At 47.9% G+C, this 22,125-nt stretch overlaps 9 protein-coding genes across 9 annotated transcripts; 5 read left to right on the plus strand and 4 right to left on the minus strand.

The window, feature by feature from the left end:
* Positions 1-710: 710 nt before the first annotated feature.
* On the minus strand, positions 711-1,601 carry FMAN_03603 (uncharacterized protein; the record flags this gene model as incomplete). Its single annotated transcript, XM_041832445.1, has 3 exons — positions 711-878; positions 930-1,037; positions 1,089-1,601. The coding sequence occupies 3 exons, from the start codon at positions 1,599-1,601 to the stop codon at positions 711-713; spliced, it is 789 nt and encodes a 262-aa protein (XP_041682907.1).
* Positions 1,602-2,020: 419 nt separating this feature from the next.
* On the minus strand, positions 2,021-3,358 carry FMAN_03604 (uncharacterized protein; the record flags this gene model as incomplete). The annotated part of the gene is made up of 4 exons (XM_041832446.1): positions 2,021-2,228; positions 2,271-2,441; positions 2,490-2,705; positions 2,757-3,358. 4 exons carry the CDS (start codon positions 3,356-3,358, stop codon positions 2,021-2,023), a joined length of 1,197 nt encoding a protein of 398 aa, XP_041682908.1.
* A 1,676-nt stretch (positions 3,359-5,034) lies between these two features.
* Positions 5,035-7,129, minus strand: FMAN_03605 (uncharacterized protein; the record flags this gene model as incomplete). Its single annotated transcript, XM_041832447.1, has 6 exons — positions 5,035-5,386; positions 5,441-5,770; positions 5,824-6,539; positions 6,592-6,687; positions 6,741-6,906; positions 6,963-7,129. 6 exons carry the CDS (start codon positions 7,127-7,129, stop codon positions 5,035-5,037), a joined length of 1,827 nt encoding a protein of 608 aa, XP_041682909.1.
* Positions 7,130-10,136: 3,007 nt separating this feature from the next.
* FMAN_03606 (uncharacterized protein) lies at positions 10,137-12,023 on the plus strand (the record flags this gene model as incomplete). The annotated part of the gene is made up of 7 exons (XM_041832448.1): positions 10,137-10,309; positions 10,363-10,745; positions 10,803-11,094; positions 11,145-11,329; positions 11,380-11,438; positions 11,488-11,840; positions 11,900-12,023. The coding sequence occupies 7 exons, from the start codon at positions 10,137-10,139 to the stop codon at positions 12,021-12,023; spliced, it is 1,569 nt and encodes a 522-aa protein (XP_041682910.1).
* A 384-nt stretch (positions 12,024-12,407) lies between these two features.
* FMAN_03607 (uncharacterized protein) lies at positions 12,408-14,169 on the minus strand (the record flags this gene model as incomplete). The annotated part of the gene is made up of 3 exons (XM_041832449.1): positions 12,408-13,711; positions 13,768-13,902; positions 13,962-14,169. 3 exons carry the CDS (start codon positions 14,167-14,169, stop codon positions 12,408-12,410), a joined length of 1,647 nt encoding a protein of 548 aa, XP_041682911.1.
* A 626-nt stretch (positions 14,170-14,795) lies between these two features.
* Positions 14,796-15,722, plus strand: FMAN_03608 (uncharacterized protein; the record flags this gene model as incomplete). Its single annotated transcript, XM_041832450.1, has 4 exons — positions 14,796-14,864; positions 14,913-15,446; positions 15,501-15,569; positions 15,630-15,722. 4 exons carry the CDS (start codon positions 14,796-14,798, stop codon positions 15,720-15,722), a joined length of 765 nt encoding a protein of 254 aa, XP_041682912.1.
* Positions 15,723-16,606: 884 nt separating this feature from the next.
* Positions 16,607-17,603, plus strand: FMAN_03609 (uncharacterized protein; the record flags this gene model as incomplete). The annotated part of the gene is made up of 3 exons (XM_041832451.1): positions 16,607-16,768; positions 16,815-17,003; positions 17,055-17,603. 3 exons carry the CDS (start codon positions 16,607-16,609, stop codon positions 17,601-17,603), a joined length of 900 nt encoding a protein of 299 aa, XP_041682913.1.
* A 1,538-nt stretch (positions 17,604-19,141) lies between these two features.
* On the plus strand, positions 19,142-20,192 carry FMAN_03610 (uncharacterized protein; the record flags this gene model as incomplete). Its single annotated transcript, XM_041832452.1, has 4 exons — positions 19,142-19,193; positions 19,246-19,402; positions 19,454-20,075; positions 20,127-20,192. 4 exons carry the CDS (start codon positions 19,142-19,144, stop codon positions 20,190-20,192), a joined length of 897 nt encoding a protein of 298 aa, XP_041682914.1.
* Positions 20,193-20,716: 524 nt separating this feature from the next.
* FMAN_03611 (uncharacterized protein) lies at positions 20,717-22,030 on the plus strand (the record flags this gene model as incomplete). Its single annotated transcript, XM_041832454.1, has 1 exon — positions 20,717-22,030. The coding sequence occupies one exon, from the start codon at positions 20,717-20,719 to the stop codon at positions 22,028-22,030; it is 1,314 nt and encodes a 437-aa protein (XP_041682915.1).
* Positions 22,031-22,125: the final 95 nt, after the last annotated feature.

The raw sequence follows: 22,125 nt of genomic DNA on the forward strand, positions 1-22,125 counted from the left end.
CTAAGTTCGTGTTGCTAATACCGTTGATGTAAAATGATGATGTTGGGTGTATTTCTTCTTTCTTCTCATTAAGCCAGGTCAGCCCTTATAGCACATGGTATCGAGACTCACTGGAATTCCATTCTGCCCTTTGATGCTCCCCGGTCTTCTCCGTGCAAAGCACCGCGTTCACGGATCGGCTTTGCGGGGGGTGGGGCTCGGAAATGTGGGCGATGAATTTTGGCTAGACCAAACCGTGGCGAGCAAGACAACCTCCCAACATTGAGCCAAGACTAACCGTAACAAAAGCTCTACCAAGACATGGTAAGCTTATCTAAGCATCTTCATCACTGGGGATACAGGTTCTAAGTTGGTTTATTAATTTTAGCCAAAATAAGGCTTAAGACACATGATCTAGAATCTATTCAGTTACCTGCACAGTTGGGTAGCCTACCCTACACTATCTTCATGGCGCTATGGAGACGGAGAGTCCGTAAGGCTATCCGCCAAAAAATAAGCAAGACATAAGATCAATACGTCAATATAAAAGTAAAATCATTCTATATTTAGTATATTCTTAGATAAAGAGTTACTTCAATAAGAACTGTATATAGCCTATCTATTCCAGGACTAACTGCACATAGGCAATTTCGCAGTCTTATTTATCAATTGCATAAAACAAATCAGATTCTTGGAAGCTATATCGTTTCTCGAAGCAATTAGATGCTCTGTCATAAGCCGAAACCTGCATCGATGACCCCATTCTGTCCAGTGACCGACTTGGACACGACAAAAGCTTTAACCTGCTCCGCAACGTCTTCAACCGTGGCAAAACGCCCCAACTTATTTGTGTTACGAGCAGCTTCAAGTCGGTCTGCGGGGAATGAAAGACCCCATTCCTATATAGTGATGAGATTGTATGCCTGAGCGACTGAGATAAAATCACATACCGTAAGTAATATGCCTGGTGAGATGGTATTCACTCTGATTGACGGCGCAGCGATCTTGGCGAGGCACTTGCCCAGGTGAATCTGTGCAGCTTTTGTGACTGCGTAGGGCTACACGGCGACAGTCAGTAAGTGAGACGTCTTCCTAAAATCAGAACATACCACGCTGCTTCCGCTGGGGATGACTCCGGCCAAACTGGCTGTAGACACGAAAACAGGCACTCCAGCCTCTCGCTTGTTGCTCTCCTCAAGATATTGCTTCGCTGCATGAAAAAGCCACAGATGGCTCTTCACATTGGCAACATAACACCGATCCCAGTCGTCCTCGTCAATATTGTCGTCGATTTCTGAGAACTGGCGCATCTTTGTCCATCCAACATTCGATATAACAACATCTAGGCGGCCGCCAAACCTCGATGCTGCATCATCAACGAGTGATTTGATTTGTGATTTGTCGCACGTATCCGCTTGAATGGCCTGTATCGAGATGTTGGAGCCTGCGTGCTTTTTGTGGCACTCAGCTTGTAGCTTTGATGCTAGCTCTTTGGCGCGAGATTCGTTGCTGTTGAAGTTGATCACGACGTTCATTCCTAGATCAACGGCTAGCATGCGAGCAATGGCTGCGCCGAGACCACTGCTCGCAGCTGTTACCAGGGCTACTTTGGACATAGACATTGTCTCTGCATATGTGACTGTATCTGTTGATGGGAAATGCTTTTTTGTTGACTACATCAAGGACATACTGCTTGGTTACCGCGGGGTACGGCTTAGAATACCTACATTTGACAAAACCAATCAAATCGCGGTCCGACATACCCCTCATCCCGAGACCGGCAACCTCGCGTCTCCCCGCAATTGTCCACAAGCCGAAGCATGGTTCGGGACCCTGCACTAAGCAGAACGTCGGATGTGCAAGTCTAGGTCAACCAGGCTTCTCTACCAACCTCGCCTCACTGTTCTGGAAACGCACCCAAGCAATCTGGGCAGACCCGCTCAAGACATCAAGACCGAGTGTTAAAGAATCAACATGATGTTCACTAGGAATTCGGTAATTTATTACAATTTAGTATATGCCCGCACCCAATTAATACTTTTCACATGATTGCATAAGCCGCAACCAAGACACTCAACATTCCAAAATCGATTGACAAGCGACTACCAGAATTTCCATTGTCGGGGGAAACAGTCGCAGAGCTCGAAGTCGCCGCTGACCCGCTTGACGTAGCACTCGCAGTTTCAGCGGACGATGTTCCAGTGCTGGTTTCACTGGGCTTTCCACCAGCTTGAATGACCGAATCGAGGCTACGCCTGTTAGCATATCCAATGCGATGAAGCATGACTTACATATGGATGAGGCCGTTGTTGGTGAGGACATTGGCTTCGATAACCTTGGCGTTGTTGAAGAAGATATCGTCGCCTATGATTCTAACTCGGACCTCGGTCTTGTTCAGAGTTCCAATGACTTGGCCGTCACGGAGGTAATTGGAATAGGTAACTTCGTTGAGGGTATGGGCCCTTGAAAAGTGTCAGTACGCTCTCGCATGTGGAGGAGAAACAACTTACAACAGCGCTCCACCCAGATCCTCCTTTGACAGCTCAACGTCGGGGCTTCCCGCGTCCTTGAACGCTTGCGTAGATGGTGCAAGACATGTAACGTTCTTGGAGGCGTCGAGGGCGGGCCACAGACCTGCCTTGATAAGAGCGCCGTTCAAGGCTGTGAGTCTCTTGTCGTCGGCAGCTTTGACCGTCTGGGAGCAGGATAGAGGGGGGAGAAGAACCCTGCAGATGGATGTTAGCTTGATCAGAGCGAAGTTGTTTGGGGTTCCTCACTTATCCACGATCTGGAATCTGCTGGCATTCTTTTCGCCCCAGGATCCATCGACAGCTGTCATCTTGATGTTTTGCTCCTCACCAGCTCGAAGATTGACGACTGCCCCGCTGATATCCCCATCAGCTCTCTTCCCTTTTTGCACTCTCGAAGCAAACACAACTTGGCCATCAGCATTGTTGCCAAACTGGCTCTGGATCTGAGGTCCTGCAGTTCGGTTGTTGAATTCTTCGCTCTTTAGCAAGGTCGGAACCGACAGTCCTCGGGAAGCACTAAAGTCTGTGGACGAGAGTGAAGCTGCCATAGTATGATACGAAAAGAAGACTTGGAGCATTGTCTGGTTCAATTCGGTGACATCTGAAATGCTAGAATCTTTAAGATAGCTCTTGATAGCATTATCGGTGGGAATTAAAATGGTGACATTGCTGCCTTGGCTGGAAAGGGTCTCAGACAACACCTGGGGAGCCGCGCCGAGGAGGGAACGGAAGAGGGAAAGAGAATTGTAGTCAGCGATGGCACCGGCCAGGTTCTCAGATACATCCTGGGCGTTGGCGAGCGAGAGAAGGGCAAAGCCCGCCGCTTTGATGGAGAAAGAGCTTCGCATCCTGAATGATGGTAACGGGAATGCCAATCTCACGGACCTGGAGAAAAGAGAAGAGAATACGGAGCCTCAAAGCTGCTACGAGGGTTCGCCGCTTATTATGTAGCAATTCCAATTCCAGGGCTGTGGCATCAGCGTATTGAACTTGGCTGAGCCCAGGCCCAGAAAGACCAGAGCCTGCTTTGCCATTGACGAATCGACGGCCTCGCAAATAAGCCACGGTGAGCATCGTAGGTAGGGATGATACGCTAAGTGAAGTGGCAGTCAGCAGAATGAGTGAGAGGGTGGCGCCGAGCTGAAAACTAGTGGCCAGCCCTTGCTCGCACAGCCCTATCATCCCTTTTTTAAACCGCTAATTTCTCACCCGCCCCCGCCTCGATGTACGGTAACTAAAACGGCTTATTCGTATTGGGGCTGAAGCGAAATGATGCAGGCTCAGTCGACAAAGACGCTATTGAGAGATCTCCGTTTTTGAAAGGAGGATCGGAGCATTCCAGGATTCAATCGACTAACTATAAAGAGTGGCTTTAATCTGGAAATGTCTTGGTTGCAGATCAATTCTTCTTGCTATACTTACGCTGGTGGGAAAATTTGGAAGACGTGCAGCCTGCTGCTGTCGGCTGTTGGCTTGCAGCATGTCACCCAATGGCTCCAGCCCAGCACGCCAGAATGACATTCCCGTGCATTCAAAGGGCACAAGTCTGACGAGGTGCATTTCAGCCCAATCTTCTGCGTAGTGCTTCAAACGAACAATCAAGTAGATAGAAGCTGCTGGCCTGGTTGGTAATACTGAGGGGAACGACTTTCTAATAGCCCGTGGAGATTGAGCATATGGAATGTTTTTCGGAGGGGAATTGGCAATAAGTGATAGATACACGGATAAGGAAACATCATTGTGTTATTGTGCTGCGATCTATTGCATATCTTGCACTACTATATATGAGATTCTATTTTAGATAAATACAATCACAGTCTCGTGATGCCGGAGCCATCGTCGCTGGATTAATTGGCACCGCAGACATTATACGCGCCAGCAGGGGTGTTTAGAAAGGTTGCTTAATTGCGGTGCGAAGCCGTTCTTTCATCGCCGTTGGGATCTGTGAACTTTCGATAGGAGTTGGCATAGGCACTATGCTGGGCTGGCAGTGGATCTCGACGTTCCTTAATTGCGAAATGGTATCGAGACCAAGCAATGTCTTTACGGCCCTGGTTAGAGCAGACAAAGGCATATCCTATAGCCTTTCTCCTTGATACAGAGACAGTCACTTGACCCATGTCCAAACACATAGACGAACTAGGAAGTTGGGTCTCAATGAAAGATGCCGCGCTTCACAGGTCGGCAGAGCTCCGGTGCAGGGCCTCAAGCCCAGTCAAAGCCGTTGCTAGAGCTGCAATGGTTGTTTTAAAATACAACATCAATTCTATGTCCAGGTTATTCTATCTCAGTACTCATGACTATCTTGAGTCATTATAACAAAGACATAAGTCCTAGTATACAAATACACTACTTGAGTGTGCTTTTAAGCATCGGCCAAGACAGGCTGATGGCCATCTGTCGGCCCCTACCGCGGAGCTCATATCTGCACCACCAGGAAAAGAAATACGTAATCCTCAATGCCAAGTTTTATCATTCAGGCGAAGGTATTCCATAGTTCTCTCCTATTCCGCGACGTCACAGGTTACTTCTTCTCGCTTGTCTCATTTTGTCCACTCTCAAGTTTCTGCCCCGCAGCAGCAAGTTGTTGTTCGGCAACCTCGTTCCTCACGTCATCCTCTTTGGCCAATTTGACATTCCGGAAAAAGAACATCATCAACAACAGCGGAATAGACAGGGACAGAGACCCAATAGCCAGTGTCTGTTGTGTCATGCGATAGCTCAGATTAATCGCATCACGAGTCTCAGTGCCCAACTCATAGCTCTGTGCAACGACGATAGAGCGAAAGATTGCAGTGCTGTTGGCCTTGACCTCTTCTGGTAGGTTTGCCGAGAGGCGGCGAGGAAGCAGGGTGTTCCATAAGGCTCCCCCGATACTAGAGAACATGTTAGTACATCGACTGGGAAGAAGGGCTCTGTATGAGACTTGCCTGTTACCAACATTGGCACCGAAACCAGAGGACGAAAGGAACATGGCAGTTGCAATACCAATCTCATGGTCCGGAACAGCGGCCTGCAAAGAGACCTGGAGTGGGACCTGTGCGAAACCACGGCCAAGGCCAAGCAGGACCTGTCCCGTGGTCAATGACGCTTCGTTTGCGACTCGTACTCCGTCGATATTTGTGAAAAAGATGGGAAGTCCGTTGGCCAACGCAACCATCAGGAATCCGAGGATAATGAATGGTTTAGTGTGCTTGACAAATCGAATAGCCAATCCTATGACCAGACCGCCAAGGTTCAACGCGACACGTCGGGAATTGCTGGTAGATAGTCAACACTTGTGCGCTCTGCTGCGGGGAACGGGTTGACTTACTCAATGCGAACTGCATGGCCGGGGGAATAGCCACCAGCAACCTGCAAGAAGCTAGAAGCAAATGTTCGGTACGTTGAATCCGACATTGCGATCAAACATACTGAAGCACAGGCGAGTATGACGTTGCGGTTCTTGATCATGCGGAAAGGCACAATTGGCTTTTTAGCATACCGGCCATCCCAGATCAGGAATGCAACAAATGTCAAGACGCCAACGACCAACAAGACGATAGACGATGGCTCTGTCCACTTCTCAGTGTTGCGTCTTCCGGTTATGGAGAGGGGAAGAAGAGTCATGGCTAGGCCCGCAAGTAACAAGAACGCTCCAACAATATCCAACTGGACATAGAGAACTTGTCGAGCTTGGACGATCCAGGACGCGCCCTTCGGTATCTCAGATGCAGCTCGCAATGAAGTTCGCTTGCTGACTATGCCCCTCTTTCGCGCCCTTAGACTCATAAAAACCATAACCGCGATAGTCGGCAGTGCACAAAATGGCATGATGGCAGCCCACATGCCAAAGCCCCAGCGCCACGAGGACTTGAGCAGCATATGCTCGCCGAGATATGTGCCGGCATATAAGGTTGGTATAGCAGCCAGTGATTCCGGGAGTGTAAAGAGGAAGCCTCTGTTGATCAGGGATGTTACCTCGGCAATGAAGATCTGCTCAGTGATGGTCCACCAGGTATCGCCAAACGATTCAAAAATTCCACCAGCCTAACGGCATCAGTCAATTCCGATCAAACGATGAGACACCGATCTCACTTACAAGATATGTCTCGACATTGCGGCACGCCGCATAAAGGACATTCGCCAGAGCCATGCTAATCGCGGCCCCAGCAAATCCCTGAGGTCGCCCAATATGCTGGTACTTAGTTAGCCTCGGCTAAACAAACAAGCAGCACCAGGTATACTCACATCCGCTACCTTGGCGACGAGTGGATAAGTGACAATGCGAACAATGCCATGGACGATATTTGCCGTAGCTATAAGCGAGTGGCCTTGGAAATGGCTCGTCGCGTATGGATCATAAACACCGGCTGAAGAAGCCGCAAAGACCATGCTGAAGTTCATGACAAAAAGGCTGGAGGATCGAGTCAGCATTGCAGCCCGCGGGCCCCGAGTTGGAAATTCACTCACCCGACGAACGCCAAGGTAAGCGGAAATTTAGTCCATAGCTTGCGCAGAGCTTCTGTCGGAGCTGGAACGGCATATTGGTTGCTCTCCGAGTCAATTGCAGCACTGCTATTACTTTGATCCAAAGGACCCTGGCCAGCAGGCGTGATCTCGCTCTTTTCTGTAGCCATTTTTAAATTTTGCATTGAAAAGGCTTCATCTCCTCTCAGGGGACGGCGCCTTCTTAAATCTGCATGAGTACGAGGACTCCCCCATGCCAAGACGTGTCATCAGACCACTGGAGTTCATACTAAACACGCAAATAGTCTAGATTGATAACCGAGACGTCTTGGCATTTTAAGCTTAACCTATCACATTGTAGCAACAGTTGAGATTATCTTATCAGATTTTTATTCTTGACATGGCTCTGAAAAGTTCTTGCTGCCGAGGTGGGCCTCTCCTTGGCTCTTTCGTATTGAGCTATTTTGCACGAGCAAATTCCTTGCATTACTTTACTGATATTCATGCATTCAACCAAACTGTATGGGAAACCCTATACATAAACACTGATCAGATGATGCAGAACCATTCTGGGTGCCTCACTAACCGCATTCTTCTGGCAATTGAGAACAGACGAGTTCGAAAGAATAAGAGAAACATCGGAGTCATCCCTGCTCACGTGTCACTAGTAGTCAATTACTGTCTCTTGGTTGAGCTCCCCTGTCAAACATAAACGAAGCCACATTCCTAAGTTGTGTTTTTGGAAATCTCTCATCCAGACCGCGATCCCTCCTGGTACCTCAATCAACGCTATAATAAGTAACCGTAATGATAAGACTCTGACTCCCCCCTCCCCCTGACTACTGAGGCATAATATTGAATGCGGTAATCCGAAGGTCAGAAGATGACTCTAGTCATTGTTACAAAACCCAAGTCTCGGCGACGCAGGGCGCCACGGTCTCTTGACCCGTAAAGAAGCTTGAAATTTCCAACGGCCAAGAATCTTCATAGTTCTTCTTCCATCATCACCCGGATCTTTACTTCATCTCCTCCTGAGAATGCAAGCTCTATTGCTATCTTAGAGGGATAATGTGGAGCTGAAAACTTCATCTCATCAAAAGCAACATGAAAAGCCTTCTCAATTCAGCCGACGACTACTGATAAAAGGCTGTTAAACACAGACATCAGCATGGCTGTGACAGCTCCTACGATGACACATGTCTTACAGGGCTCGGTAGACTCTGAAGTTCAGTGCATGGAGAACACTACACATACGAAGTGACTAAATCATATCGCTTTCGTGGCTGTGACCTCTACTGGAGCAGTCTCCACCACTCGCACCAGCACAGTAGTACCTTCCAGGAGAGATGTCATTGGAACAATGGTTGTTGGGGTCTCGCAGACTGCTACGCATCTCGACCTTATACCGACTCAGCAGACTGAGTCGCCAGCACTTATTGGCCTTCTAGTGTAGGCATCGTTGTTGTCAATCAGCGTTTTGAACGTGTTTCGTGATCTTCCCCAGCCGTAGACAACTATTGTTAACTATGGTATTTTCACTACACCTAGAACAAAGGTTTACCCAGTCTCTGTTGCAGACGAAGTCATCATGCTGAGGTTCATCTCCCGCCGTTATCCACAACAGTCACAAATTCTCTTTAGGTATCACTACCCCCCCGGCAAAACCCTGTCGTACTCTCCCGCAGGTTATGTTATCACTGTGCTTTGTGTAGTCTTCCGTAGTCCCATACAACTGTCACGACCAGTGTTGGCAGTCTCACTGCATCTTCAGCCACAACATATAAACGCTCTGTTGGCTCTATTCGGGCATCGTCTCTTGTTTCTTGCAGCCATCGCGAGGGCTTAAAATTTGGGGCTTATCTACAGGTTAGCCGCACTTATGAACTTCAATAACATTGAACTGTAACTAGCCCGCCTTGGGAAATTGCAACCTGGCTAACTGTAATAGGAAGTAATAAACTGTAAAAGAGGGAGGTAATGAAGTGAAATTAAATATTTACTCTAAAACAGATAAAAGAGGGCACAGATCATTAACAGCTGAAGAACTCTGCTTTCTGGCTGGAAAAAACGCCTAGCTGTAGTAATCCCCATCTGCCTTCCTCCCTGAATTACAATCACTTCCTGATACTGACTGATATAAATAGCAGATAAGGGCAAGTTCTTTTAGATAATCCTCTGCCTTATGGCAGATTGCAGCCGTCGCTTTATAAATAAAGGTAATATATATAAGAAATTACCAACAAAATCTAAATTTAGGAGCAGCTTAGCCTTATAAGGCTTGTTTCTAAGTCTATCTATTTGGAGATTCGTATTACTTTATTGGCTTTTAAATGTTTTGAGATTTAATATAAAGAACTAACCGACAGAATGTCACAAGGCACGTTTAAGCCCCTTGCCAGATTGGCCTATATTTTAGTTAAAGGACAGTCTCCCAAACATGGAGGGCAAGTCCTGGGATGATTATCCAAAGCCAAAAAGTGATACCAACCTAAACATCTTAAGTGATATACAAAGGTCAATGTGTTAATTAGATAAAGATTGGGTAGGCCTTTGCCTTTTATCAAGAAGGGTTTAATATTATTAAAGTTGTAAACACTGGTTAGAAGAATGATGTTGAGGATGTGTTGCCTCACTAACATAAGACCTAATACAGGTATAACTTACCATCCTGATCGTTAGTCCTAATCTAGTATTAATTCCCCGCAACGTCCTATTATGTACTAAAACTGCAATATCCTATTACGTCTTCCTAGCAACGTTCCCTTTGTCCGATATCGCCACTGTATGGGAAGTTGTATTGCCGTTCTGGACCGTTTCCACCAGTTCACCAGATAAGACCAAGGCTTGGCGTCGCTTAAGCACAATCTCGATAACAATCTGGGGTGGCGAGGCGGGGAAATTGTACTCTACCAACGTGAAGCCTGGTGAAGCTTCCCAATTCAGTTTGGCATTGGCAATGGTGAAAAGGGGGGCAGATAAAGGCACAGATCTTTCGCCTGATAGCGGCTGCGCCGGAACTCCACCCTGATAGTGAATTTGACGTATTGTAGTGCGACCTCAGGTGCCAGGACATGTCTGAATGTGGCGTTGTCAATTACCATATAAACCACCATCCCCTTGTATGGTTCAATTAACCCTCATCACTTATGTTGACTGTCAACTGTTCACAATAACACCATGGATAAGAAGCCCTCTGAAGATCTTGATCGGGTCGCCCCCCTTGACCGTGCCCCCTCGGTTAGCAAGGGTTCCATCATCGACGCGGACGACAGGCGTCTTCGCGCCCAGGGACATAAAGCCGAACTCGAGAGATCTTTCTCCTGGCTGGGTGCACTTTCTCTGGCTTACAGGTCCGTTTTTAATGGTACCATATGATCCCATCTTAACACGCATTTCACGACAGTATCTCGAACTCGTGGCTCACATACGCTTCGTCCTTCGGCCTCGTTCTCATCTACGGAGGCGGCGTCACTACTTTGTTTGCCCTCCTTATCGCCGCTGCCGCTCAGTGGATCGTCTTCCTCGGCTTGGCTGAACTATGCTCCGCGTTTCCGTCGTCCGGTGGCCAATACCACTTTACGTATATCATCGCGTCGCCGAAAACGCGTAACTTTGGCGCCTATGTCACAGGGTCGATCAATATTCTTGCGTGGTGGATCACCACATGCTCGGGTTTGATCTATACAGCCATTTCTGCCTTTGGGTGCGCTGCGGCATGGTTTCCTGATTTCGCACAACAGAGATATCAAGTCTATCTCTGTTACCTGGGTGTCACTGTGCTGTCACGTAAGCTACAGGGACATGTATTGACACGGCCTCTACTAACCTCTTATCTCTCAACAGTGATCCCGATTTATACGATCAAGCAGCGATATCTCGACTTCATGACCGAATCGACTACAGGCTTCTCCCTTATTGGAATGGTACTTACCATTGCAGTATGCTTGGGCATGGCTGATGGAGAGTACGCCCCGGGTACAATTATACTCGAGAACCGTGGCATCAGCGGCTGGAATACTGGTACAGGCTGGCTCCTCTCCATTGCTGCTGCCCTATACTGCTTCGCCGCAAACGGTGCTGTTACACATATCGCCGAGGAGTTGCCTAACCCAGGCCGCAAGCTTCCCCAGGTCTTGTAAGTTGACCGAGACTTCGGGTCTCAATTTGACGCTAATTGAAGTCTAGGAATATGAGTATGGTTATGGGTATTGTCATTGTTATCCCGTGGACCGTTGCTATGCTCTTTTCCATCAAGGACATGTCCGCCGTCCAGAGCTCCTTTCTCCCAAGTTTCGAGGTCTTTTACCAAGCGACTGGGAGCAAAGCTGCTGCCACTGGTCTACAAGCTTACCTGACGTTCCTTTACTATAGTAAGGTGCTAACCTCGGTACCGTGTAATTCTTTCTGACCAAGCTCTTAGCGTGCATCCCAAGCCAGTGGGTGACCTGCAGCCGCATTACCTGGGCATTTGCTCGAGACGTAAGTAAGGACCTCCTTGCAATAAGTCATGACTGACGTGTGCCTATAGCAAGGACTTCCTTTCGCCGAATACTGGCAGCATATTGATCCTAAGCGAGGTATTCCCTGGAGAACGACTCTTCTCTCTGCCGCATTCTGCGCTCTCTACGGCTTGATTTACGTCGCAAGCACAACAGCGTTCAACTCAATCATCAACGCAACCTGCCTGATGCTGAATCTCTCATACGTTATCCCCCAGGGGGTCTTGCTTACACAAGGCCGCGATAAGCTGCCAAGGCGTGCTTTCAGCCTTGGTAAGCTTGGTTATGCAGTCAATCTGTACTCGGTCGTGTTTATGATTGTCATTGGTGTTGTGTTCTGCCTTCCACAAACCAATCCAACAACTGCGGGCTCCATGAACTAGTAAGTAATCCTTTAGGAAGTATTATCTTTTCGATCTCGCATCTAACCTTGAACTTAAGCAATGCACCCGTCGTTGTTGGTCTCTTCACGATCGTTTGTCTTCTGTGGATTGAGCGACGATCTAAGTTCAATGGCCCTCACATCGACTGGGACTTACTCAACGAAGCTAACGTGGAGGAATGATGGATAACTCAGATTTCCGATGAACGGTCAGTTGTGGAAATATGCATGATCAACGGGATCCTGTCCTAATTGAGACTTTCGCTTTCCATGTCGTGTTTATAGAGAATCATTACCAAACGTCCAACATGCATTTAATCTGCTCGGAAGTTTCTACACTTCGAATTTAGGCTCACCAAGAGAACTCATACATGCAAAGACTTCAAAGCTTTCTTCAAACACTGGACGAAACTTTCCCCTTGTGCTATTCTTGATCAATACTCTATTTCATTCATCTTGATTGCAGTCTTGGCGGTGCTGAGACAAGCAGGTCGCTAGCGGCTAAAGCTACTGAAAGGGGGCATTACTTACTACCTAATTAGGCAGTAAGAAGTACAACATTTAACTCTAGTCTGTAGTAGTAATACCCTTCTTCTCCTCAGCCCTTGTAACATACTCCCTCCATTTCGGGTTAAGCATGTAGATCGGAATTCCAAGGACGAAAATAGCCCCAAAAATGCCAGCCAGCACCCCAAAGGTCCATGTGTAACCTCCGTGCTCGACCATATCCGTTAGTCCGTATGCAACACCAAACGAAACAATGTTCTTAGTTCCAATGACCATAACAAGAGCTGGTCCTGGATGTTTGGGACTAGCCTCGGCAGCGAAGGTGGTTGTGACAATGAGGACACTAGTAAATGTTACCTGGAAGAGCGTCCAGCTAACCAGGATCCCCCAGTACGAGCCACCGCCTTCGAATGCCGCGGTTGCCATGAAGCCATAAAGTAGGAGCATTGCGAATCCGAGGATAGCCACAGGCATCAAGACGATTAGTCTGTGCTCAGGCTTGTGGATGCCGTGATTCCGTTTGGCCATCCATATAACGAAGGGCTCGCCAAGCAAGGTACAATACGCAGCGCCGAGTAAGCCGCCGATAATACCGCCTAGATTGATGAGTCCGATGTCTTTTGGATTCGATCCATATTGCTGAAGAACCGCATCGTATGTGAGCGAGACATCAACCACGCAGGCGAGAGTGATTGAGCTGGCAAGTACAGTGAAGAGAATAGCGGGAGAAGTCATGCTCTGAGCCATGCGAAGCAACGACAGCAACATGATCTGTCCAGGCGTTTTATGGGAACTGCCCCACGGCTTCAGCATCTGACCATAACTCTTCAGCGGGACGACAGCCTCGTCCTCCCGCTGGTCCTCTATGCCATGGCGCTCGAGATACTCCTGAGCCTCACTGTCAGGAACAACATGCGTGACGCCAAAGTCGTCTGTCAACACAGCCCTTCCATCCAGACTGACAACTGGTCTCTGGAATCGAGTTTCAAAGCCGAAGAGACAGGCCAGGGCCAGGCCGGCGCCTACAAGTATAGCAAACACCCAGTAGTACCACCGCCAGCCAAGAGCTGCAGCTTCATAACTACTGGTCAAGCCCATCGTGCTGCTGAGGACATTCTGGATGGTCCAGTATAAGCCAAAGACGCGCCCGCGTTCATGGAGAAAGGTAACTTCGGTAAGCATCAGCGGCAGCAGAGACTCGGAAGCGCCAGTTGCTAAGCCTTGCATGACGCGGCTTGCTAGGTGACCGTTATAGCTGTTTTGAGCCGCTGAGCCTATCGTTGCGGCGAGAAGGACAACAGTCGAGATTAAGAAGACTGGACGTCGGCCATATGCTAGTGCTACCGGGAGGATGATGAAATTGCCTGTTGTATGTTAATACATGCCAGCTACTCATTCTCGTAAAGTTGATGTTACTTACCGAGGCCAACACAGAGAGAGGGCAAAGTAAGGAGAAATGCAATTTGCGATGGTCCATATCCCTGTGGGCCGTACAGTTGGAAGAAGATCCCCAAAATTGGTCCCAGGCCACCAATCAATGCCAAGCCCATGATAGCTATTGAAAACGTTAGTCCAGGGCTTGAGATATCTAGGAATTCGTATCGTTCTACCTACAGAACCAGCAACAGGTCACAATAACACCCCATTTCTTCCAGGGCTTCCAGTTGAGCGGGTCATTGGGATTGTTGGAAGGAATCGGAAGCCGTCTAACATTCCCATGGGCATCTACGAGAAGGGCATTCCCTTCTACATGTCCCGATGATGCATTTGGACTTTTATCTGATTCCTCGGTGTGCTCCGCGTATTCGTTCTTACCAGCCATAGCGTTCCCCGGCAGTTGGATTACATAAAGATTTGGGAGTATGGGGGAGCCGCGTCTGAAGTGGAATCTCTAGGTAGCTTGGATGGTTGACATGGGACATGGAGGATTCATAGTATATATGTGAGGCCGATGTAGGAGAAGCGGGGGAGAAAGTGGACAACCCGATGCTAGAATGCGGGGAAGCTCGTTTCCACTTAACGAGATGTCATCAAGAACGAAAGGCTGGATCCGAAAATAACGGGCACTTTTTATTTGTACGGCTCACGAATCATTGAATACGACGGATCCGAACCGAATAACGGGCCGGCAAAGTGGAGCCGACAAAACAACCGAACTGCTTAAATTCTGAAAAACGCGGGGTATGATGATCTATGGTGGTTCTCAACAGATGCCCTGCATAATCCGGGGTCACTTTAAACTGTTTAAGGTCAGGCGGGTTTATAACGCTCTGATATCTGTCTGACCTGGTCTCGGCTCGGGAAGGAGTAAAGCGACTGATAGCGTTACGGACAGATAGCTATATTAAGTCAGTCTCATGACATCTGATGGTGACAATGATATGATAAAAACAATCTTCGCGACACCCTTCTTTTGGAAATACTGCGAAGATTCCTAAAACTTTATAAATGGCTTCACAAGACTCCAGTTCCACCCTTGAGGCGAGACTCGCGGCCGTGGAGAAGCTAGCACAGCGAGTAAGAGACGCAGGAGCACCCTTCAAAACCAATAATTAATCTTATTAGGCCTACGATCGAGGAGAGGTAGAGAACGTATTCAGCAAGTATATGCATCTTCACAATGTGTTCCAGGACGAACAGATCAAGGCTCTATGGGTCAAGCGTGGTACCCCTGGAGTTCACGCGCAATACACCAACGTTGGAGTGTACACAGACTACGACAGCATCATGGCCTACCATAGCGGTCGGCCATCGCCTCCCGGAAAGTTGATCCTACACGAAACCACCACCCCGTTGATCGAAGTTGCTGGTGATGGTGAGACTGCAAAGGGGTTTTGGTTGATGGCCGGAGTTGAGAGTGGCTTAGCTGACCCCAAGAACGTGGGAACCATGCCGGAGTTTCTCTATGAGCCTGAAGATAAGAACGTCGACGGGAAGCGAGTCTGGACTCACTGGGTCTGGTGCCACTATGCTCTGGACTTTCTTAAGCAGGATGGACAGTGGAAGATCTGGCACTTCCGGTGTCTTGAAGTGGCTCGTGCGCCCTTTAGTGAGAATTGGATCACGTTTGCCAAGAAGAACCAATTGGCGTTTGACAAGGTAAAGAACTCCCTTTTATTGTACTATACTTCACGGAATCTGACATGAGAACAGGACCTTGCGTACTTCGGCAATGATGGCAAGGCTGTCTTCATGCCGACGCCAGATGCCAAGCCAGAAAAGGTCAGTTATGCGAGTCTCGATTAGTTATGTGCTTGACTAATGATTCTTTCGTGATATTAGAAGGCAGATGTGTATGGTCCAGATCGAGCGCGACAATTGGATGTTCCCCTCCCAGCATCTTATGAAACGTTTGCTGAGACTCACGAATATTAATGTCAATGCTTCGTTACGCATACAATCCTTAACACCAGCCGGCTTTCTCTACCTTGAAGTTTGTGAAGTCACTGCTATATAAATACGCCCATATTAGTATAAGAGATTTGTCATAGCTATCCCTTCCAATGATTAAATGTCCAGGCTCAGATATAATAGGAACAGCTACAGACTGCATGTAGATTTCACTCCCGCGTACTGTCTCAGGGTAAGCTGGGCGTAGCAGGGTCATCGACATGCCTAATAAGGTTAGATAAGGGAACAGGCAGTCTAACCTTGTCAGCACTGGAGGAATGAATCGTGGCTTCAAGCGGAGCCAATAGATAGCCTTGGAGCTATCTCTCGAGCTCGCCGATCTTTCGGCGCCCGACCAAAGCCAGGCAAATTTTCAAGCCACCAGGATTGCACTGTTGAAATACTGAAACCTAGACAGCCCCATCTTCCCAGCTTTCAAACCTTCTCCGCTCACCGCTGAGCTGGGCCACTGCAGCTTTCACCACCGCCCAAATGCCACTCAATCAATCGCACGAGCGACCGAGATGTTCTCTGACTCGCAGCTAGAACGGCTGGCGCTGCTGGAGAGGGTCTTTTCGTCAATTAGCCTCGTGGCTGTATCGCTGATCTTCGTGACGTACGGGAGCATACCGAGGCTGCGTAATCCAAGAAATACGTTTATCGTGTTTGCTAGCATCGCGAATCTGGGCGCTAGCATTGGGACGGTTATTGCACGCGATGGATTGGCTCGTGGTGAGGACTCGGCGCTTTGTAGGGCGCAAAGTTTCTTGGTACACATGCAAGTAATACCCGTGTCTCAGTAGCCACTCCGCGTATGTCCTAACCTCAAATGCAGATTCATGCAGTCTGATGCGTGGTGGTCTCTCGGCATGTCGGTGAACACCTTCAGGATTGTCTTCTTCCAGTCGAATCCACACACATTTAATAAGTGGCTGTATTCTCTGATATGCTTTGGAGGGCCTTTCATCTCGGGGTTTACCCTATTCTTCATCTCCACTCCGGCGCGTGGTCCCGTCTATGGAGCGACAACTGTAAGTTATTAAGCTGAAGTCATGACGATAAACTGATAGAGGACAGACTTGGTGCTGGATTCGGGAATCTTGGGTCAGCATACGACTCTTTACCTCATACCTCTTTGTATGGATCTGCATTGCTACGTCAATTGTTTTGAACACAGCGGTTGGCTTTCGACTCTTTCGAGCAAGAAACAAAGCTCGAGGTATCTTGAACTCGCGCATTCAAACCACAGTAACCGATCACCAAACAGTATAGCAACTCTCCTTCAAGTGGCAACGCAGTTTAGCTGACCAAGAACAGGTAACAGAAACGAATACCGACACTGATTTCCAAGGATCCGAAGATGCACCCGTTACTGCCGTACGTGATACTCAAAAATCAACTCCCAACGCCACGACTGTGGACCCAATTCCTCCTAACCAAAAGCAACAATCTTCATCATCGATCCCCAGTAGCACCAAGTCCAAATTTTGGCTCAAAGACCCTATCAAACGGGCATACCTATTCACAACCTTCATGTTCACACTAAGCGTCCTTGTGACGTGGGTACCAGCGAGCATCACACGTATCCATAGTCTGCTTAACCGTGATGTTCCATACTCATACCAAGTTGCCATAGCCGCCGTTATGCCCTTGCAAGGTCTCTGGAACGCTTTGATCTTTTTTACCACTAGCCGGGGCGTTATAAGGGACTCAATGCGGAATAAATGGGGTCGTTGGGTCTTCAAGCCTATAAAGAAAAACCAAGAGATAGTGAGAAGGGATGTTGCTGCAAGAGTAAGGGTCAGTGAGCATACCGACACCACGGACTCAGGCAGTGATGTTGAGCTCCATCGCCTGGAGAGGTGATTATTATAATAAATAAAAAGCTTATGCAAAGGAAAAGGTATTAACTTTTAATCTACCTGAGTAAACAAGCTCTCTCGGTTCGGTCACATAATTCCTGCAATTATCAGCTACGGCGATTATATCGCGCACATCATTCACTCCAGAAGATTTCTCCAAACTGTGCGCTTCTCTGCAGACTCGTTATCGATTAGCCACCTCGACTATGATGACATAATGCGCATCTTTCCCAGCTATTGCCAATGACGACGTGACCATGGCGCTCAAGGGCACGTCCTCTTGAGAGAATTGTTCTTCTTGACGATAGTTAAGTTTATAAATGCAAGTGTGCCACTACTCCCAGGAATATCTTGGCAAAAGGCATAGAGAGGTAGGACTATACAGCAGAGGGAAGGTTGGTCAGGAACGCAAAGATAAGTGCCGTAAGACTCGGGTTAACTGATGAGATCAGTGCGGTTCAGATCTGGAAAATCCCCTGCATGCTTCGCAAGTACTGCTTGAGTATATCTAAATGCCCTAAATAGATATCAGGAAAACCGAGTGCTTCTTCCTTTACACACCAAAGCAGGCAATGCGGTTGGCTGCCTCTTGTCGCCACTAGCCGTGTTGCCGCGATGTCTCGTTCTCTCGTACCAGGTTGGTTCAGCACAATGCCATGCAAGTACAAAGCGAGCCAGTCAGATCAAGTATTAGTTTACAAATCAATCTTTCGTGATCGTGTCTGAGTAGTCAGTCCAATCCATGTGATTGATAAGGATACCAATGCATGCTGCCTGGAAGCTGAACTGGGAGCTTCCTCATTCAGCAAGTGATTTTTTCACTTCGTTTGTCTTCAAAGAACACTCTGCCCCATTCAGGAGTAGATCTACAATCCTGTCAGCCTTGATGAGTCCCTGAGCATCAGGTTGAGAAGGTTGACACGAGATTACAAGGGGAGTGGTTCAAAGTCTCTTTGTGATTGGCTCACAAAGGTTGTTTCTCGAAAATGACTAGCCTTGAGCCATTGAAGCTAAGATGTTTCCAGGTTAATTAAGCGAGGGCTGAAGCAGTACGACGATCCCTTCTCCTCTGCCTTATGCATGCTCCCATCATCAATCCATGTCCAGGAACCGAAGTCCTCTTTTGACTTTATACGAAGTCCTAAACGGCTGTTTCACGATGCACGCAGAACACAGAATATTCTCGGGCTTTACTATCATCCCGATTGACCTCCCGATTTTCCGGCAGGGTTGGCAGAAACAGCTTCTAATTGGCCCATCATTACGCTGGGTCTAGATAGTATAGGGTGAGATCGTCCAGAGGTGCAGGCAGCCAAATAATATCACAATCATTCGCACAACACATGAGGTCAATGCTGCTTGACGAATTGTTAGAAGATTTCCGCGTGCGGAATCACAATAGTTTATCTTGAAGTCATTGACTATATAAGGTGTAAGAGCTTCTGACAAACGTATGTACGAACAAGTCTTGCCTCACTCATCAGCTTTCCACTTCCACATTTCATCAACTTGCATTCCACTCCTGTTCCAATTGTCGCAACAATGCCTCGACTTCCGCCCCTTGACAAGCTACCTCTTGCGGCACGCAAAAACCGTAAGTCAAAGCCTCTACGGAATGAGTTTTGATATTAATCGATGGTTCATAGTCCGCGATGAATGGCAGAACAAACAGGCAGACTTCGAAGAGCAGCTCTCGAAAGCCATGGGTGTTGATTGGAAGATCGACATTGAGGCTCTTGCTGTGGTGCCTTACGGCGCGGCGGACTCTTGGGCCCGTGAGAGCCCAGGCTCGATGATTGCAAAGTAAGACAACACTCGCTTCCCACAGCCAGATACACCCGCTCACACAGTCAGCTATGTCGAGGAGGCTATTAAGGAACTCGAAAGAAACCCCAAGTATCACGACGAAATCAATAAGCTGGCCTCAGCTCATGTTCTCACCATGGACGTGGATGAGGAAGAAACGTTTGATGCATGCGGAGTTAAGTTCACAAGCGATGGGAAGCTTGCTATAGTGTTCGGCGCCGACAGACTCGGCTCCAACACTGGCGACGCTTTCTGGCATAAGAACCTGGAGAAGGGAATCAGCTTGGCTCCTACTACGGACACACTGAGCTTCTATGCCCGCAAAGGCATCCGTGAGGACTACGAGCCGGACATTGCCGACGTACAGTCTGAGCTGAAGGATATCCTACACAAGGACATTACTCTACACCCCCACTTCGAGGAGGTTTATGGGAAACTGAAGCAGACCAAGAATGGAACCGACTTTGATCAATACCTCGGTGCATTTATACTCAACTACTTCCGTGGCCTGGTCAGTACGTTGAAGTGGCGCAAATTTGACAGCGATGACATGCTACAAGAGGCGTTGAATGAGGCTATGGAGAAGGGAGAAGTGCACTTTCGCATCCTTGATACAGTTGAGGGAAGCAGTGGAGAGGCAGCCATTGAAGATGGTATACTCTACTTGCAGGTTAGTCGACTTTGTCTTTCAACATCATGAATTCACGCTAATACCCGGCAGACATCCCCTGACAAGTGGGGATCAAACATTGACGACATCTCCAACAACATCATGGACCTACTTTGAGACTTCTTAGAATAAAGGGTTTTGGCTCCTTATCTTGGATCGGGCAATGAGGGTTGGAGAATTTGCTTAGTCTTGAGAGATGATGTAGATTCGGTGGCGAACCATCCTCAATAGATGACGATATGTTTTAATCGATATCTAAGCGTATAGACTCGATCGGAAAATCCGGGCCAATTGCAATACTGTAAATGTGTATTAATAGGCATTGTTGAAGACTTTTCTATCAGCTTGTTTAATGAAATATCACTAGCTGCGAACTATTGCTGAGACTATTGGCGTTCGTCCCGGTCTGGTTTGTCAAAACGGCAAATTGTGGGTACCCTCCTGATATTAGTCGATCTGACCGTTAAACTTGCCTCTAGTCTTGTGTAGATGGCGATTCAGCTCATTTCGGATTTTCCGGAGTCGCTAATCGTCGATTGAAATCTCAATCTGTAAGACTGTATCTATAAGAATGTCTCAGTTCAGCTTGATGATGTCTCGCATCAATCCCAATCATTCAGGCCTTGATACTTCTTATCGCTATGCACATTTCTTCTCTTTTCTCTACAGCTCTGCTGTTTTCAACGGCTGTCGCGGCTCCACAGCCAGATTACTCTGTAACAAGTGCGAGTAATCATGGCAAGGTTGCCAAGTATCAGAAGCAATGCCCCTTCAGCATTCCTCATGTTAAACCCCACAGCCAACGATATGAGCACACGATTAACTTCCCCAAGGGATGCGAAAGTGGCAAGTTCATCAACTGGAAGACATACAAGGCCAATGGCGTCAATCTGGGTGCCTGGCTCGCAAAGGAAAAGACCCATGATCCCGTCTGGTGGAATTCACTTGGCACCAAGGCCGCAGCTACTATCGACGAATGGGGCTTGTGCCAGGCTCTTGGAAAACAATGTGGCCCAATTTTGGAGAAGCGCTACGAATCCTTTCTGAATACTTCTACCATTGACACGCTTGCCAAGGTCGGAGTCAATACCCTTCGAATCACTACCACTTACGCCGCCTGGGTCAAGGTCCCTGGTTCTGCTTTCTATCATGGCAAGCAGCAGGAACATCTGCGAAAGATCACTCAATATGCTATTGAGCGATACAATATGCACATCATCATCGGCCTTCACTCCCTGCCTGGCGGTATCAACAACCTCGATATTGGCGAAGCGTTCGGGCATGATGGCTGGTTCTACAATTCTACCAATCTGGCTTGGAGCTTCAAGGCTGTTGACAAGGTTCTGGACTTTGTTAAAGCCAGCGGCCACAAGAATGCCTTTACGATCGCCCCTCTTAACGAAGCCAGCGATAACCTGGCAGGCTTTGGCTCAGCAGCTGGTCTATCCGACAAAGCGACCAACTGGGTTCTCACATACATGAACGGTGTTTTCCAGCGTGTCGAAGCTGTAGACAAGCGTATCCCAGTCATGCTACAAGATAACTTCAAGGGTGCCGCCTTTTGGTCTCCGCTTTTCGACAAGAAGCGTAATCTCGTCATTGACTCACACGTCTACTACTTTGCCGCATCGGGTACTTACTCACAGTATGTCGCACCTGCTGTGTGCGGGCAAGCAAAGTACCTTGCCGAGGAGACCAAATTTCCCGTGTTTGTTGGTGAATGGTCGCTGCAGACTATGTACAACAACACGCTGTCTGTGCCCAACCGCAAGACGATCTTCGATACTCAGCGCTATGCGTGGCAGAAGTATGTCGCTGGCGGTGCTTTTTGGACCGCTGTATCTTACTCCAATACGCCTGTGGATGGACAAGGTATCCAGAGGGATTACTGGAGTTATGTTGACTTGATCAGGGCTGGAGTTATTACCAAAGCCACAACTAAGAGCTATTGCTAAAGGGTTTTCATACTGATTGGTCGGAATTCTGGTTCTCTATTTACATATACCTTTCTCGTAAATACTTTATTTTTTTATTACACGTTTGTATCATC

This window comes from Fusarium mangiferae (assembly GCF_900044065.1).
Source record: "Fusarium mangiferae strain MRC7560 genome assembly, contig: FMAN_scaffold006, whole genome shotgun sequence".
Lineage (NCBI taxonomy): Eukaryota > Fungi > Ascomycota > Sordariomycetes > Hypocreales > Nectriaceae > Fusarium > Fusarium mangiferae.